Here is a 17352-nt window from a genome sequence, read left to right on the forward strand (position 1 = left end):
GAGTTTGAAACTCACTGTATGTCTTTTCCATGTACTGAACTCTTGTTATTCAACTATGCCAAGGTAAATAAAATTTTTAATTCTAGGGAACCTTTAAATGTATAATTACAGTGTAACAAAGACACCTTAAAATAAAATGTAACAAACTTTTTTAGCTAATTTTTGAGTGGTCACACAAGCCTTTTTGAACATTTATTGCCCACTGTTATTGTCCAGGAAGCTTAGAAACATTATATATATATATATATATTATATATATATATATATATATATATATATTATATATACACACACATATATAGATGTTTAGAAACATCCGAAGCGTGTACATGGAGAGCCGCGTCACAGCGCGCAAATTCTCTTTAAAGTCCTGCACCTAAACGGACAAATTCACACAAAAATTATGTCAACATGCCCATCTTAGTGAGTAACATAGTAATAGGTTATGTCTTAGGAGAAAATGAGAAAGACAACACATGTGTATCAGTTTGAATTTGTCTGGCTTTGTCACTACATTAACTCCAGCTCTTCTTCAGCTAGCTATTCTGTAGATCTGGAAGCCCCTTTGTGGTTCTGATAGATCTTTAAGACTAGAAGTAGACAGGATTCAGAAATTATGACAGATACATCTCTCGCTGTTTGCGGAGCATAGCTGTGCTCAGTCTGGGCAGATCGCCAACTCAAGTCAAATTGTAGTTTAACCCATCCATACATTCAGTGAATTTAGAGAGGTGGTTAATGATTTCCCAAGGTGTCCTTTTGAGGTATGAAAAATTCCCCAAATACTTGAGCCTTGCTACATGCCATAAAATTAAATTTATTGAGAATGGCGTCAGACATTCCAGAGTAATCTGAAAGAAAATCATCAAAAAGCTAATATAAGGACGTATCAACATAAATCTGTCTCTCTCTAGCTGTGTATCTATGAGGAGAAGGGGAAAAAATGATTGAAGCATAGCTCATCCAGATCACATGTATGAATTCTGCTTGTTTCATCATCATAGCTGTGTGATCAAAGGTATGCCAAAATTACTGGCAGCTCACAGGCAGAAAATGTGACTAGTCTGAACATAAACACAGGCAGGAAGAACTCAAGCAGGCCCACGCCAGAAGCTTCCCCTCTGTCTAAACTAACAAGATATCTTATCATGGAGTTAATTGTGAAGACCATGCTGTTTTGCAATCCAGTGGTTCAATATTAGTATTATAAAGCGACGAGAATATTTTTGGTGCGCCAAAAAAAACAACAAAATAACGACTTATTTAGTGATGGCCGATTTCAAAACACTGCTTCAGGACGATTCGGAGCATAAATGAATCAGTGTGTCGAATCATGATTCAGATCGCATGTCAAACTGCCAATGGCTGAAATCACGTGACTTTGGCTTCGAACAGCAGATTCGATACACTGATTCATTTGTGCTCCTAATCTTCCTGAAACAGTGTTTTGAAATCGGCCATTAAATCGTAAATAAGTCGTTATTTTGTTTGTTTTTTGGCACACCAAAAATATTCTCGCCACTGTACTCACATGAACCAATTTAAATATGTTTTTAGTACCTTTATGGATCTTGAGAGAGGAAATGTCATTACTCCCTATGCAGGCTTCACGGAGCCATCGGATTTCAACTAAAATATCTTAATTTGTGTTCCGAAGATGAACGAAAGTCTTACGGGTGTGGAACGGCATGAGGATGAGTAATAAATGACAGAATTTTCATTTTTGGGTGAAATAACCCTTTAAGAAGATATTCAAAGTACATGATATCCAATCATAAACATAAACAAATAGGCCTATATGTCGATATATAGCCTACTGTACCATGCATGATGTTTACATGGTACTCCAATCTAGGCAAAAATCATGCCATGTTTTGTACTTTGATGATTTTGAGTATTATTTTTTGTAAAATCCCAGGTGAAAAAAATACTATAGTAATTTATGGTAAATACTATAGTGTTTTTGAACAATACTATAGTAAAGTACTTGAATTAATTTGTTGTGGTTGCTATGGTAACATAACAACTATAGTAATATAAACAAATTACCCAATACTAAGTTTTCTATAATTATAGGGTATATTATACTACAATATACACTACAGTGTACAGTAGTAAAAACTAAAGTATACTACAGTATTTATACAGTTTATCAGTTCACTATAGTTAATACTACAGTATGCTGTAGCTTTCATTAACAAAGTGTTGTAAAAGCTATAATATATACAGTATACTACAATTTACTATGGTTCAAAAACACTATAGTATTTTTTCACCTGGGATGTCCCTACCTGAGTCGTTCACAAGCGTCATGTTCTTGTGTTTGACATAACGAAGACGTTTTTCATTGCTGTCAGATGCTATGATTTGTAGGTTTGGTTTAAATATCCACTTCATCCAGCACTCTTTTTGTTCTCTTACTGTGACTGTGAGAAACACCAACAATTCTAATCGCAAATGAGAGATCCGTTGTAAAGAACTGACTCCAAAGAATGATTCAATCGCAAATAGTCGATTCGTTTCTCCCCTGATTCAATGAAAAGAGCCGATTGAAAAGAGTGAATTAGTTTGATTCTAAGCAGCCAAAAGAAAATAGGGATGTTATATTTACAGATTACAGTTAAAGGCTGTGGGATAATTCAGACTTGCTTAAGCATCCACTTTAGCTAGCATAAAGTCGTTTTCAAACCCTTGTAGGGATTCCCTTTATGTCTGTATAGCTATATAATTACTAAAGACTAAACTAAGATACTAAATAATTACTCCTAACTTTTGGATATGACATAAGATACTATTTAATCCCTTTATGAATCAGTTTTCCTTGTGGTGGTGTACCCAAGTGGTTTATTTTCAGAAATGTCATCCTACCAATATAGCAATTTTTTTTTTTTTGCACTCATAATGGTGTAGTTGCAGCATCTACCAGCAGGGGATAACTGGTCAAACCTTCACCCTTTGGTTTAGGCTGTCACTTCCCATCTCAGTTACCCCGTTAAAAGTGGGACGTGACCTGAAATGTAAAATGGAACTACTGCTGTGATTACTTCAGAGAGCAACCCGAAACTGACACAAATAGCCTTATAGTTGAGTTATGGTGACAAACCCCAACTGAGAAATGGTTGTGTCCATTTATATTTTATCATAAGACACATTTCTTTCACCAAGACTAAAAGCGCTCAGGCTGAGGAATGAACCTTGAGTGGAATTATTTGGGGAAACTGAATGATAATTTCTCACTGTGCCAAATAGCTCTGGATAAGAGCGCAAGGAGTTTTCAGATATCTGGTGCATTTTGGTATACTAAAAGCTCAAATTAAAAAAAAAGTGTTGTAGATATGACTGAATTGGATTATACCTGACAATTATATTACTACTTCAACTTACAGTACATAACTCTAAGCAAGCATTTTTAAAGAAAATGCCTCAGTTTGATCAAGATGACTGTTTCTGGTCCATATGGCTAAGGTTAACATTATACTTTCCCCCCATTTACTAGTTTGACTGTTTCTCAGCTTTATTTCTGAGGCTTTGTTTTAAGACGATGCAGTTTTCTTTTCCATCACGATTAACAGTTCTCAGACAGGCCTCATAGCCTTGATGTGTCACCAGTGAAAATCAAAGTGCATTAAACATTAAAAGTACTGTCAAACGCAGAAGTAGACCAACTCTAAGGGAAAAGTAGAGCACTGAGAGGGCTAGAAGGCAGAAGGCAAAAATGTTGACTTTATGATCCTCGTTGTGCTCTTCTATTCGCCTGCGTACTTAAAGTTGCCATCGAACGTTTTTTTACAAGATGTAATATAAGTCTAAGGTGTCCCCTGAATGTGTCTGTGAAGTTGCAGCTCAAAATACCCCATAGATTTTTTTAATTAATTTTTTTAACTGCCTATTTTGAGGCATAATTAGAAATACGCCGATTCAGGCTGCTGCCCCTTTAATTGCTCGCGCTCTCCGCCCCCTCCCGAGCTCTCGCCTCTATCACTGCATAAACAAAGTTCACACAGCTAATATAACCTTCAAAATGGATCTTTACAAAGTGTTCGTCATGCAGCATGTCTAATCGCGTAAGAATGGTATTTATTTGGATGTTTACTTTTGATTCTGAATGAATTTGAGGCTGTGATCCGTGGCTAACGGCTAATGCTACACTGTTGGAGAGATTTATAAAGAATGAAGTTGTGTTTATGAATTATACAGACTGCAAGTGTTTAAAAATTAAAATAGCGACGGCTCTTGTCTCCGTGAATACAGTAAGAAACGATGGTAACTTTAACCACATTTAACAGTACATTAGCAACATGCTAACGAAACATTTAGAAAGACAGTTTACAAATATCACTAAAAATATCATGTTATCATGGATCATGTCAGTTATTATCGCTCCATCTGCCATTTTTCACTGTTGTCCTTGCTTGCTTACCTAGTCTGATGATTCAGCTGTGCACATCCAGGCGTCCTGCCCTTGTCTAATGGCTTGATCATGGGCTGGCCTGGCATATGCAAATATTGGGGGCGTACACCCCAACTGTTACGTAACAGTCTGTGTTATGTTGAGATTCGCCTGTTCTTCGGAGGTCTTTTAAACAAATGAGTTTTATATAAGAAGGAGGAAACAATGGAGTTTGAGACTCACTGTATGTCATTTCCATGTACTGAACTCTTGCTATTCAACTATGCCGAGGTAAATTCAATTTTCAATTCAATGGCACCTTTAAATACGTAACTAAACAGCCATGTATTTTAAGTGATTTAATTATCAAAGAGAAGCAAAAAGATAGGTCTATTGTTCTGTCTCAAAACCCAAGGAAATGGGATCCAGTATGCATTGCGACAAGCTCAGTGAAAAAAATAAATCCAAGATGGCAGAGAAATGTTGATTATAAATATATTTCATTCAATACTGAAAAAAATGGAGGGTAACGCAAATATGATGTTATTGACAGGGGACGCAATAAAATCTGCTTAAAGTAGTGGATTTCTCTGGATTTAAATATTATTGGAAATATTTGGGATAATGCAAATATGCAAGTCAACAAAATATTTAACATTGTTTTAGTGGTTTTTGGATATTTTAATCCCAAAATCTCACATATTGTACCTTTAACATTCTTATAACTAAGAAAAAAAAAAAATTAAAACATAAAAAAAAAAAAAAACTGTTTTGAACGTTCAGGGAACATTCAGAAATAACATTGTCATAAGTAAATGGGAACATTAGCAAAACATTCTTTTATATTATTATAATATAAAATTATATATATTATAATATTTTATATTATATAAGCTAACAAAACATTTTTGTTAGCTTGGGTAGTCTCTAAAATCTGTACTTCACTACCTCTGAAAGATTTGAATTAAACTTGAAATATAAGCCCGAAATATACAAGAAAAGTGATGCTCTGCTGCAAATAGCAATGGTAAGTGAAGTAGCCATGTACCCTGGCAGAGAGAGCCGACACCTGCCACTAACCTGCATACACAGGTGCTCTCTGACTTCAGTATGTGTCTGTACTCGCTGCTCAGTGTGCACTTCTTTTTTAGGATGGGGGTACTGTAGAATGTGGGGGAGGGGTTTCCGCTTGGAACAAGTCGGGACATATATTGGATGGCATCTTTTTTAGATGAATACACTGTGGTCTTGATGGTTGAACAATCTGTTGGTTTAATTTTGTTTTGGAAGATCCACTCTGCTCCACATCCCTTTTCTTTTAACGCTATGTAGTCTGTACTACTTCACTCAAAAGTAGCCTATACAATTAGTTTATTAATATTTAATGGCAATAAAAGAAACAGATTCTCGCTGTACCTGCTGGTCATACTAATTATTCATGAGGTCAGGACATAAACTCTGTCATTAACCAGATGTTTAAATGAGTGAGAGCATGGGGTAGCATGAAATATGTAAGGGGTAATCCAAAGCTAGCTGTGCATTAACGCAGAGGATAAGAACCACCTGATGCGAAGCATCTGCAGAGTGCATTCAAATCGTTTAATGCACAGCTAGCCGTAGATTATCCCACTTATATTTGCCAGCATTGACAACTTGAAGCGCAATATTTGACTTGAAGGATAAAAATGATGGTTATTTTCATCAGTTACGGCTTGTTAGATATAGCATTCTGCCCGCTTTGAATCAGACACAGAGATAAAATTATAGCATTTATTTGAATTAATTATCGAGAGAGAGTAAATTCCCATCTGCTCAGCATCTCTCATTAACAAAGAAGCTGTAAGTTTAATTAATTCAAAACAAGCAACGTTGCTGGGAAATATAAGGTAGCGATTCAGTAGCGAAGCTATTTTATTAAAAAAAAGCTGCGAGCAGCGCTGATAACAGGTTTCTGTGCTCCTGAATGTGTGTGCATGGTATATGTATGATACACGTATGATATATGATATGTGATATGTGTACATGTATGATATATGGTATGCTACATCTTATAGAGATGAGCCTGACTTTTCTTAGAAAGATACTGCAGGGGGCAACCAGAGGTACAGGTCAGCATAAAAATTCTTGACAGTAACCCAAAGCACCCATTAGACCATAAATATTATATTTTTTTCTTCCTTCCACTTCCTTTGAACCAACCTAATACTTAGTTTTGAGCTTATATTGAAGTAAATTATAACCTGAGAGTGTCATACGCCCTTTGTGTGTACTAAATTACCTGACAGGAAGTGGTATAACACTCCTTACTATTCCATTGTGTTAACCCCATACGTTAGTGACGGCCCAGCCCCGAGGCAAAGAGAACTGCAACTCAAATATCTTCTCAACCATGAAATTTTAACCAAACAGCAGACCAAGCATTAGAAAAAAAAACTTATATTGCATGAAAAAAAAAAAAAAAAAAAATCAGGAATTCTCATCTTACTTTGTACGAAGTTGTTTACGGTTGTAACTTACAACATAGACAAATCACTGATTATGATTTCCACATAAAACAAAGCACTTTTACTACATTTAAAGTTAGAGTGTGCTTGGCATAAAGTTTGCCCACTCTTTGGAAAATTTGCACTCAGGAATGATTCCTGCAGTCAAGCAAATGACTGGCATATGTTTTTGCACAAATGCCACCAGCTGAACTAAAAAACGTGAAGATGAAGATTCTCTTTATCGCTACATTTCACATCCCTAAATTCCAGAAATAATTAATATATATTTTTTCACAACTGATGTGTTTTTTTTTTCAATAAGCTATGTGTAAATGGGTTATTTACTTTTATTAAAGTATAAGCCATGCATTTAACACATTTCTTGTCATATTCTCCACATTCCACAAAGCATCTAAATGTTTTGTGATATGCTGCATTTGGGATACCAACATATACTATTCATTGTGTGGCAGACCTCGGTTAAACAAAATAATATGCAAGTTGCGTCTATATCAAACTGTAGCATGTTAGATCAAACATCAGCTAAAAACCATCAAAAGTAAAAGCCTACATATCCTTATTTTGACCCAAGGCAATGCAGAAGTCCTCACGGTAGACTTGTTCTCTAAGACTGTGTGTGCGCAAATGGTGGGCAAACTCTGAGTATTTAAACCATGGGCTGCAGCGTTCTCTGAATCTGACCAATCAGAGCTGAGCACACAGTGGCCTGGAGCTGAGAGGATGATGTGACGTCCATAGCTACTTTAATTCCAGGCCACTGAGACTCATTTATGTATGATACTTATCAAACGGAACAAGCCAGAGAGCCCTCGACCTATTATAAGACAAACAGAGAATGGAAGATGGAGTGTGTGTTAAGTGTGTATTCTAGGTTGTAAGTGTTTGCCTGTTTTGTGTCCTTTATATGTGTATTTACATTTGCATGTATCTTTGTCTACACAAACAAAAAAAATCCTTTTCTGTTCGTGAGTACTATATGCAGTTGTGGTGGTGGTGGTGGTGGGGTTTGGGTGGATATGTCTAAAGCTAAAGGACAATGACTTTGGCTCCAGGGGCTCTTAGAGCAAAGAGAGTGGATGCTGCAGTGGGCTCTATTAAAAGGTTAGACACCCTCTCCCTCAGGCCTCTGTTACTTTTCTGCTGGTATGGGTAGAAATGTATAAATAAATAAATATATATGTATTCTTTATGCCTTATTTTTTACAGCATGATTATATAGGCTATACAAATAAATATTAAAACTATTGTTAACAAATTTAAAAAATATATTGCTCCTTGTTAGTTCATGTTAGCTAAACAGTAATGTTAACAAATGAGACATTGGGCCTTATCATACACCCAGCGCAATGCAATGCCGGGTGTGACAAGTGTTTTTTTTATTGTTTTTAGTTTCAGATTCACGTTCAGCACCCACGTTGTTTAAAGGGTTAGTTCACCCAAAAATGAAAATTATGTCATTAATGACTCATGTCGTTCCAAACCCATAAGACCTCCGTTCATCTTCGGAACAAAGTTTAAGATATTTTAGATTTAGTCCGAGAGCTTTCTGTCCCTCCATTGAAAATGTATGTACGGTATACTGTCCATGTCCAGAAAGGTAATAAAAACATCATCAAAGCAGCCCATGTGACATCAGTGGGTTAGTTAGAAGTTTTTAAAGCATTGAAAATACATTTTGGTCCAAAAATAACAAAAACTACGACTTTATTCAGCATTGTATTCTCTTCCAGAATCCTTTCTTTTGAACTGATTCCATTGAATTGATTCCATTGAACTGATTCCATTGAACTGATTCCATTGAACTGATTCCATTGAATCGATTCCATTGAATCCTTTCATCTGTCGGCGTTGGTAATGCACTTTTACGTCGTTGTTTTTGGCGATTAGGACATCCGTGACATGCACACTTACGCACCATGTTAAAAAATATAGCAATACCAAAATACAAACAATGTAGAATAGCTTGAATACAGCGTGCGTCTCCCTCAGACTGTAAACGAAGCTCGGGCACACCGGATCACACGTCAGCAGCGTCACTGCGGAGTCGTGAACCCGATTTGACAACAGACCCGGAAGAGAATACAATGCTGAATAAAGTCGTAGTTGTTGTTATTTTTGGACCAAAATGTATTTTCGATGCTTCAAAAAATTCTAACTAACCCACTGATGTCACATGGACTACTTTGATTATGTTTTTATTACATTTCTGGACATGGACAGTCTACCGTACATACATTTTCAATAGAGGGACAGAAAGCTCTCGGACTAAATCTAAAATATCTTAAACTGTGTTCCGAAGATGAACAGAGGTCTTACGGGTTTGGAACGACATGAGGGTGAGTCATTAATGACATAATTTTCATTTTTGGGTGAACTAACCCTTTAAATAGCAAATGCACTCTGTTCGCCCATGGGCGTGCTGGTCTGAAAACGAGGTGTGTTCAGGCGCATTGTTGGCGTGTTGCTATTTTGAGGCAACTGAAAACGATTGTGCTATTGACCAATAAAAACCTGGTCTAAAGTCAATGGCGCAGTATTTTTAATTTTTTTACTTAAAGGGTGCGTTAGTAATATGCTGCTTGTTACACACACAGGGACATGCACCAGCACACAAACATGTCAAATATTAAAAATGTATTTAAACTGGCTCGTTAGGTTGAGAGTGTCTATATTGTGTCTATATAAAAATGTGAGCGCACCTGGCTTTTAAAGGGAATGGGAGATGACACTCTGATTGGTTTATTGCATGTTACGCCCAAAACACACCCATGACTCATTAAGAGACTAGGGACAAACCTTTTAGACCATACGCCTGACGTTCTGACCATTTTTTATGTCGTTAAACTAGAAAAAGTGGATTCGGACACGCCCTAAGTGCACCGGCGCCATGTGCTTCAAACCATGTGCTTAGATCGTTAAAATAGGGCCCATTATTTTTATAGTGCTACCATATTTTTAAATGCCATATCTATGTTTATACAGTTTTTTTTGCAAGGATTGCATAAAATTATTGCAGGAGGTAAGATTAAAACAACTCAACTTAAGAGGTTTCCTCGGGTCATAAATACGCAGTTTTCAACAGTACAAAGTTGAGACTGTTCCTGTTCTAGACACGTTGGTGTGGGTGTTAAGCGTAACAAGTCAAAACTGTTTCTCCAGTCGCTCGAGTCGACTTTTCTCAGTCTGATGTTTTCCCTTCATTAGTAAAACCTGCAAACAGCTGTATGCTCTGGGAGAGATCTTGTCTAATTAAACAGGTCCGGGGGCAGGCAAGGTAATCTCTACCCATCCTCGCTGGGGAGGCCAGATCACAGACCTTCTCACTTCCAGGATGGAAAGAGTAAAGCATCCCAGAATGGATTAGATCCAAGACTAGACACAATGCTGTATGAGGTACTGTAGCTGTTCTTGTTCTGTGCAGTTAGGCAAGGTGATGCATTGACATATGTAAGATTTCAGGAATGAATTTCTCTTATTAAAGGAATAGATTATTTGCAATTTTGCCATTTTTTACCTGCTTCCTGCAGGACCAAGACTAAGCAGAATTTATGCAAATACCTCAAAATGATCAACAACACTATCTGACAGCTAACATACACATGACAGAGCAACAATATTCACCCCATATATTGCACATACATTGCATCACATTTATTTCTCTAGACACCTTAATAATCCACCTCACTCCAGCCATTTTAAAACTGTGTCAATCTATGATAACAATTCACACAACTGTCATTGTTACAGGATGTTGCACTGACTGTTGAGCTGTATGACTTTGTCTATTGTTTGTATAGACCGTCTGTTTATTGTCCCTCATGTTAATTTATTGTCTGTATAAAATTGAGTTACTGTTGTGTACATAGTGTTTCTAAATCTGATGTTTGCAACAATGTTTCTTGGAAACTAGTTTTTCTGTCCCGCAAAGAAACAAATAAAACTGACTGACTTTTGACTTATTTTTGACCAACACTGAATGTTCTCAGAACGTTCTAGCAAGATTCTCTCAGTTATGAATTTCTTCCAGTAACGTAAATAGAACGTTCATTCAAAGTTACAAAAGATTAACATGACAGCACATGCTAGTCGATGAGTGGAATCAACTCCACAGCAACTACATACATTTATCCACTACCATTCAGAAACATCCAGATGCATTCTAAAAGTTAACTTCTCTCCATCAGTGTCTGACTCCGGTTTGAACAATGTAAGTCTGAACACCGTTTCTGACAATCGTCATTTTGGCTGCGTGAGATTCTCCAGCTTTGTTGTTGCTGAGCAACCGAAGCACAAGCTGTTAAAGCTCCGCCCTCTTCTGGAAAGGGGGCCGGGAGCAGCAGCTCATTTGCATTTAAAGGGACACACAAAACAGTGTGTTTCTGGTCACACCCAAATAGGGGCAAATTTGACAAGCTATAATAAATGACCTGTGGGGTATTTTGAGCTGAAACTTCACAGACACATTCTGGGGACACCGGAGACTTATATTATATCTTGTAAAAGGGGCATTATAGGTCCCTTTAATAATGTTCTCAAAACGTTAGCACAAAAACATTTATAAATTGTTCATGGAAGGTGTTTTTTAAAAAAAAATGTTTTAGTTGGACATTTGTCTAACATTGTTTTTTAAATGTTATGAATTGTTTCAGAACATTCAGAGAACTTTTAAAAGCAACATTACCATAATGTTTGCAAAATGATAAAATGGAATGTTCCTTTAATGTTCGCATAACCAAGAAAAAATATTTTAAAACATTTCTAAAACATATAGAAATAATACTATCATATGAACATTAGCAAAATGCTCTTAGAACATGGGTATTTCATTAAACAAGAATATAATGATTGTATTCAAATTATAAATTTAAATGAGTTTTGTAAATTAAAGTTTGGAACTGTTGGTTCTTATAAATCATCAACTTTTTTAAATATTCAAGATTTGTTTTAAATAATAAAAAAGATCTGGAGTGAATCTACAGAGACAAATGTCACAATTATATGGCCAACTGTCCATTCAAATTCAGGAGGGTGTCGTTCCTAGCACCACATGCCATCACTGGAATAACAAGACAATACACTGCAATTATGGGATTAGGATCGTTTACACTAATCGAACCATAAAGGGCTATCACACACACAATGAGATAGTTGGAGGCTCCCAGCACAGTTGTTTACAACCAATGTTTTGTAATCAAATGCAAGGTAATATATCTTAATTGTCCATCAATTCTCATTTTATTTCATAATTAAATCTCAAACAGAAAAAAAACAACTGTCTAAATCTTAAAATTTGTGGAAAAAAAAGAGTCAAAACTCTTTTCTGTCTGTTAAAGAATGTAAAAATTACAGACTAGCATAAGTTTATGCTCCTCAAAAGACACTTAAGACAACAAAACCTCTCGCTTTTAATCTTTTTATTTTGACTGCAAAGTCAGACACAGCAACCAGCTTTAGCATAACACCGTCCTCCTTTAATCATGTGACATACAAACACATTCGTAGATCGTACTCTATCATTTTTGGTAATTAGTTGCTTTTATCTACATTAACCAGACTACAGGATAACACCAGGGATGAATCAAATCTTTTTGATGTGGAACAGGCTTTTGGAAATCTCTGGATTTTGGGCTTTTCTCAGAAATCCCCAGTCAGAATCATACAGTATAGATCTGACCATCTTTAGGTGTTTGATGTTTGAGAAAATCAAGCCTTTTGGAGGGTAAAGTGGATGTATAATCACCATAATGTTGATTAGAGATGTGCATGAACTCTAACAAACGAAAGAAGAATGCATATGCTTCAATAAAATAAAGAAAGGTTTTGTTACTATTGTGACATCGTTTTTTAAATCTAAATTAAAATAATATATAAAAATATATTATTTGTTGAAAACACAGCTAACAAAAATTTGTTCTAAAAACATTTTGTTATGAAAGTTATGAAAACATTATTTCTGAATGTTCTCTTAACATCTTTCCAGCTTTTAAAATGTTTTAAAATGTTTTTTTTTCTTCTTAGTAATACGAAAGTTAAGAGATCATTCCATTTTATCTGAATGTTACTTTTGAATGTTCTCTGAACGTTCTGAGACAAGTTGTAACATAACATTTAAAAAATGTTACACGAACATCCAACTAAATTGTTTTGAGAACATTATTAAATGTTGAACGAACGTTCTATTAACGTTACTGGAAGAATTCTTAAGGTTCTCTCCATTACTCTGAGAGAACCTTACCAAAACGTCAGCCAAAGTTCTGAGAACAAGGCTAATCAGGTTGACATAGCTTCCCAACTTCATAATGGATATTTTAGTTTGGTGCTTTTATAAACTCTGAAGGCACATAAAACAGGAACACCTTTGCCATCTAACATTAAGTGCATCAATCAAAGCAAAGCTCATATCTGAAATGTCCTTTAACTCCTGCCAAGAAGAAAACACTGTATTATCCTGCGGGGGAGGACGTCAGTGTACCCAGGTACACAATAAAACCAGACACACTGCCAGTTTTACCTCATTCTGCCAAGCTAAAAGGGCATGACATGCTATGAACTCCGTAACATGACAAATAACGAGTCTACCAAAATGACACACTATTGCAACACTGATTCTGTAAGGAGCAGAGGAGCTGTAGGGTGAAGTAGTTTTGGTCCGATGGTAATAATCACTCTGGGAGAAAGAGATTATTTCAGCAGGTCCTAGCTTGACCTACATGGCTTAATCTTTTTTGGGTCAAATCAGTTTATTCCTGGATGTAGCCAGGTTTAAAACACGCCGCAAGGCATTGGTAGGTATGAAACGATTTCATCCTATTCAAACTAGCTGCAAAAGTCTGTAAATGTGCTTGTTTCTCTTTGCCTCAAAGCAGAGGGGGACATCTCCATCTTTCTAGTGCTGTATCCATGCACTGGATTTAGCCCTACTGCAGCTTAACATCCGCTTATAATTAAAGCTATACAGCAGCACCCAGTGCTGAGGCTATGATCCACACATGAGGCTATGATCTCCTCAGAGGCTTGACAAGGGCGCTGAGGCTGTAGCATTTTATTTCAAAGAAGGGGCCTGGTTTCATTGGCCTATGCATTTGAAATGATGTAGGAGGAGGGTTTTTAAATCACATATTTTATGGATATCCCTCTTTCACTATCCTTTTTGGACATTTCTTCATGGATATGAGGTGGATGTTGCTTTGCATTTAGTGCTGCATCCAAGCAACTGGGGGTTTTATTTTCTCTCCACACCCTTAATATCCAACAACATGGAAGTTTGGTGTAAAATGCATAATTTTCTTATAACATAGCTGCTTTTAAGTGTGGGGGACTAAGATATCTCGTCTCTTCGTGTTTAAATGTCACATAACCGATAACCTTTAGGTTAGATTTATCCTTATCTTGCATTTATTTCTGCTGGAGTAGCTGGATGGTTGAAGTGCCAGTTTAATATGACACAAGGACAAAATAGTTTATTTATATCGATGTGCAAAAATAAGCACCATAAGCTATATTAGCGCAGTCAAATCTGATTATGCAATAATGCGTTTTAAATGAAGACACTATAGATTTCTTATTATGATCGAAAAATCTAAATTCAATTTAATAAAAATCATGTCATACCTGCAGAGATAGCTGTTGCGTTTACCTATTTTAATAAGCAGTCGAACTGAAATAGCCATTGGCACCTACACGCCCCTCTCCAAACAGCTGCTGAAAATGACTAAGACTGTCTCCTTATGTGTTAAAAATCTCAACGATCACACAACTAAACTATAAAAAATCATATGCAGCGGTGGGTAACTGTGTGGCAAGACGTTTTTCGGTTCGTTGCGAAAAGCGCACCCGGTCACGGTGCAGGTGTTGGTTACGCATACAGGCGTGTGACACATTATAATTTGCTCGGCAAAGCTTCGATGCAGTGTCTACATGTGACTTGATACATATAACCACCACATTCATTCATTCTTTTCCAATCATTTACAAACCACCCCACTTTCATGTGTAAAATCACCAAGCCATATAATTTACGCGTAATGGTCTACTTACGCACAGCCTCCAGTTTTGGATCCAGCGCACTGGCGGTTTGCTGAATTTTGCCTATTTTGTTCTGCAAAGCCCAAACCCGTTGGTTTGTGGAGACTATTTCGTTCTCAAGCTCCTGAAATAAGGAGCAGGCGTGTTTGGACAGGTCGGAGAGCTGCCGCAGGGTCCGGGATAGAGCCACATTGGTGATGGAGCACAGATCCTCGAACAGTAACCCTTCATCATTAGGGATGGGATGTCTGCACAGCAGCTGGGGCTCAACGATCCGTTTGGCAAAAGGCATTTTTCAGTAGGTAAATGCAAATCCCCCATAAATGAATAAATCAACTAATCCAACAGAAGATTCTGGTGCCTGTCAAGCAAAAATCCACGAATCCTCCGCGCAACCCGCCATCACTTCAGCTCTCCCGTTAGAGGAGATCACACAAGGATGGAGGTTTCTCAGTGAAAATCTCTGCTCCTCCTCTGGTCCTGGATGCTTTTTGGTAGGCTGCTTGGTTCTTTCAGGGCTTTGAGGCTGAGGATGGATTGAGAGAGGCTTTGCAAAAACACGGACTGGTGTACTTGTGCCAGGAGCGGAGAGAAATTTCACATTCTACTATGGCGAAGGCGTGCCACTTGAATATTAATTAGAACACAATGACGTCGCCTGGTAAGCGGCCAGTCAGGTGCCGCGTTAATATTCATGAGCCAGGCCTTAACCGTATTAGTTTTTAAAATAAAAAGCTTCCATGGACGATGGTCTACACACACACACACACACACACACACACACACACACACACACACACACACACACACACACACACACACACACACACACACGCAGGCCTATAACCCTTTTATATAGCTTGGATTAATTCATCTTGTCAAGCCACCAGTGTTCTAGAAGGTGTTTTTGAAACAGTATATTAGAGACGTAATGCACGTAAATTTTAAAGGTCAATGTATTGTGGTAGCCTAATCAAATGTACTGTTCAAAAGAATTATTATGCATTAAAAACAATAGCAAAACCGGGTAATTCATCCAGTAGTTAATTTCTAATTGGTTAAACCGAAGTTACAACTCTTGCGTTACAGCACACTATATCCAGTCTCCCATTTAGACTGTTCAATATCTTTTCAATCTGCTGAAAAGAAAAAGTTCATTCACTATGTCATTAATGCTTCATTGTGTCACAAAAGGTAACAGCGTAAAGTAGCCTATCCGTGCCTCGTTTTGGAACCGCAAAGGTTGCAGTATTACATCAGTGCAGCGGTTTTCCGGTTAGAGGTATCGTACAGATAAGCTTTATCCACTCTTTTGTCGAGGACTTAAGAGATGCTTAGGGCTTAACAACACTGTTCAAATAAGCAATGTTAACTGAATGGTTAGTATAGTGGTGTGGGTAGATGTGAATGTGATGACCGAGGAGTTCTTGAATTTGAAATTGAATTTACTCACTATTTTTTAATTAAAAAGTTTAATATGAATGTTCCAAACAAAGTCATGAGAGACACTCCAGATAAAAGCTCCAAATATGTGTAGAGCAGCCTCTCGTGGCGGAATCAGTGCAGTGCAGCAGCTAAAATACAAAGATATATCACCACCTGGTGGTCATATTCTGCAACTGTGAGAATTGTGACAGCACTATAATGTATTTATTTACTGTATGTAGGGAAATGTAGGCTATTATTTTTTATGATTATGAAAAAAGAAATCTGGTTAACAGAGCCTTAATGAAATAGTTATTAAATAGGAAAATACATTACAATTAGGATTTGAGTGACAGTATAACCATGCAAGAGATATTAACACAAACAAATGCAAACATACACAAAATGCTTATTTCAAAAACTAATCTTGAGGATAACTTATAACTTGAATTTCAAGCTGGTTTGATAACATGTTTGCAAATTACATTTAGAACTCTAAGTGTATTTTTCACTCAAAAATACAAGGATCAAACTGCAAGTGGGCCTAATTATAAGAACACTGACAAAATTTTATATTTTTATTGGTTAGCAATTAATCACTTTTATAAGTGTGCTGGATTTTATCTGACAAAGATAATCTTACTTTAAGCAACCTTTCCTTTAAACCTCACCTGGAAACCATAAAACAGCAACACAAGAGATAGAACCACATCTCTCATTAATGGTTGAGCTAAAATAAACCAATAAAACACATCTGTTAGCAATTTGCTTAAACTCTGAAAGTAGAAACTGAAAGTTTGACTGAGCATTGTGTTTAGTAACCGAAAAGAAAATGTGCAGTAAAAACCCAGTGTAAAGACTTTAAATTAGCGTGACTGTTAATGTTCCAACAATTCCAATGTAATTATTCATGGATTTATTCCATGAATCTGTTACTCAGCACAATCTAGCTGTAGGCTATCTTTCTGTTCAATCAAATGTATTATTTTATTATGAAACTCTATG

At 36.7% G+C, this 17352-nt stretch overlaps 1 protein-coding gene across 3 annotated transcripts in view; it reads right to left on the bottom strand.

The window, feature by feature from the left end:
- Positions 1–15492, bottom strand: part of nhsb (Nance-Horan syndrome b (congenital cataracts and dental anomalies)) — a 71562-nt gene extending 56070 nt beyond the window's left edge. For all 3 annotated transcript variants that reach the window (XM_067388002.1, XM_067388001.1, XM_067388000.1), the window contains exon 1: positions 14935–15492. In XM_067388002.1, coding sequence (XP_067244103.1) covers positions 14935–15214 — 280 coding nt within the window. In that variant the 5' untranslated portion in view covers positions 15215–15492. The remainder of the gene's footprint in view (positions 1–14934) is intronic.
- Between the last annotated feature and the right edge of the window lie 1860 nt (positions 15493–17352).

This window comes from Chanodichthys erythropterus, chromosome 6 (assembly GCF_024489055.1).
Source record: "Chanodichthys erythropterus isolate Z2021 chromosome 6, ASM2448905v1, whole genome shotgun sequence".
Taxonomy (NCBI): Eukaryota; Metazoa; Chordata; class Actinopteri; order Cypriniformes; family Xenocyprididae; genus Chanodichthys; species Chanodichthys erythropterus.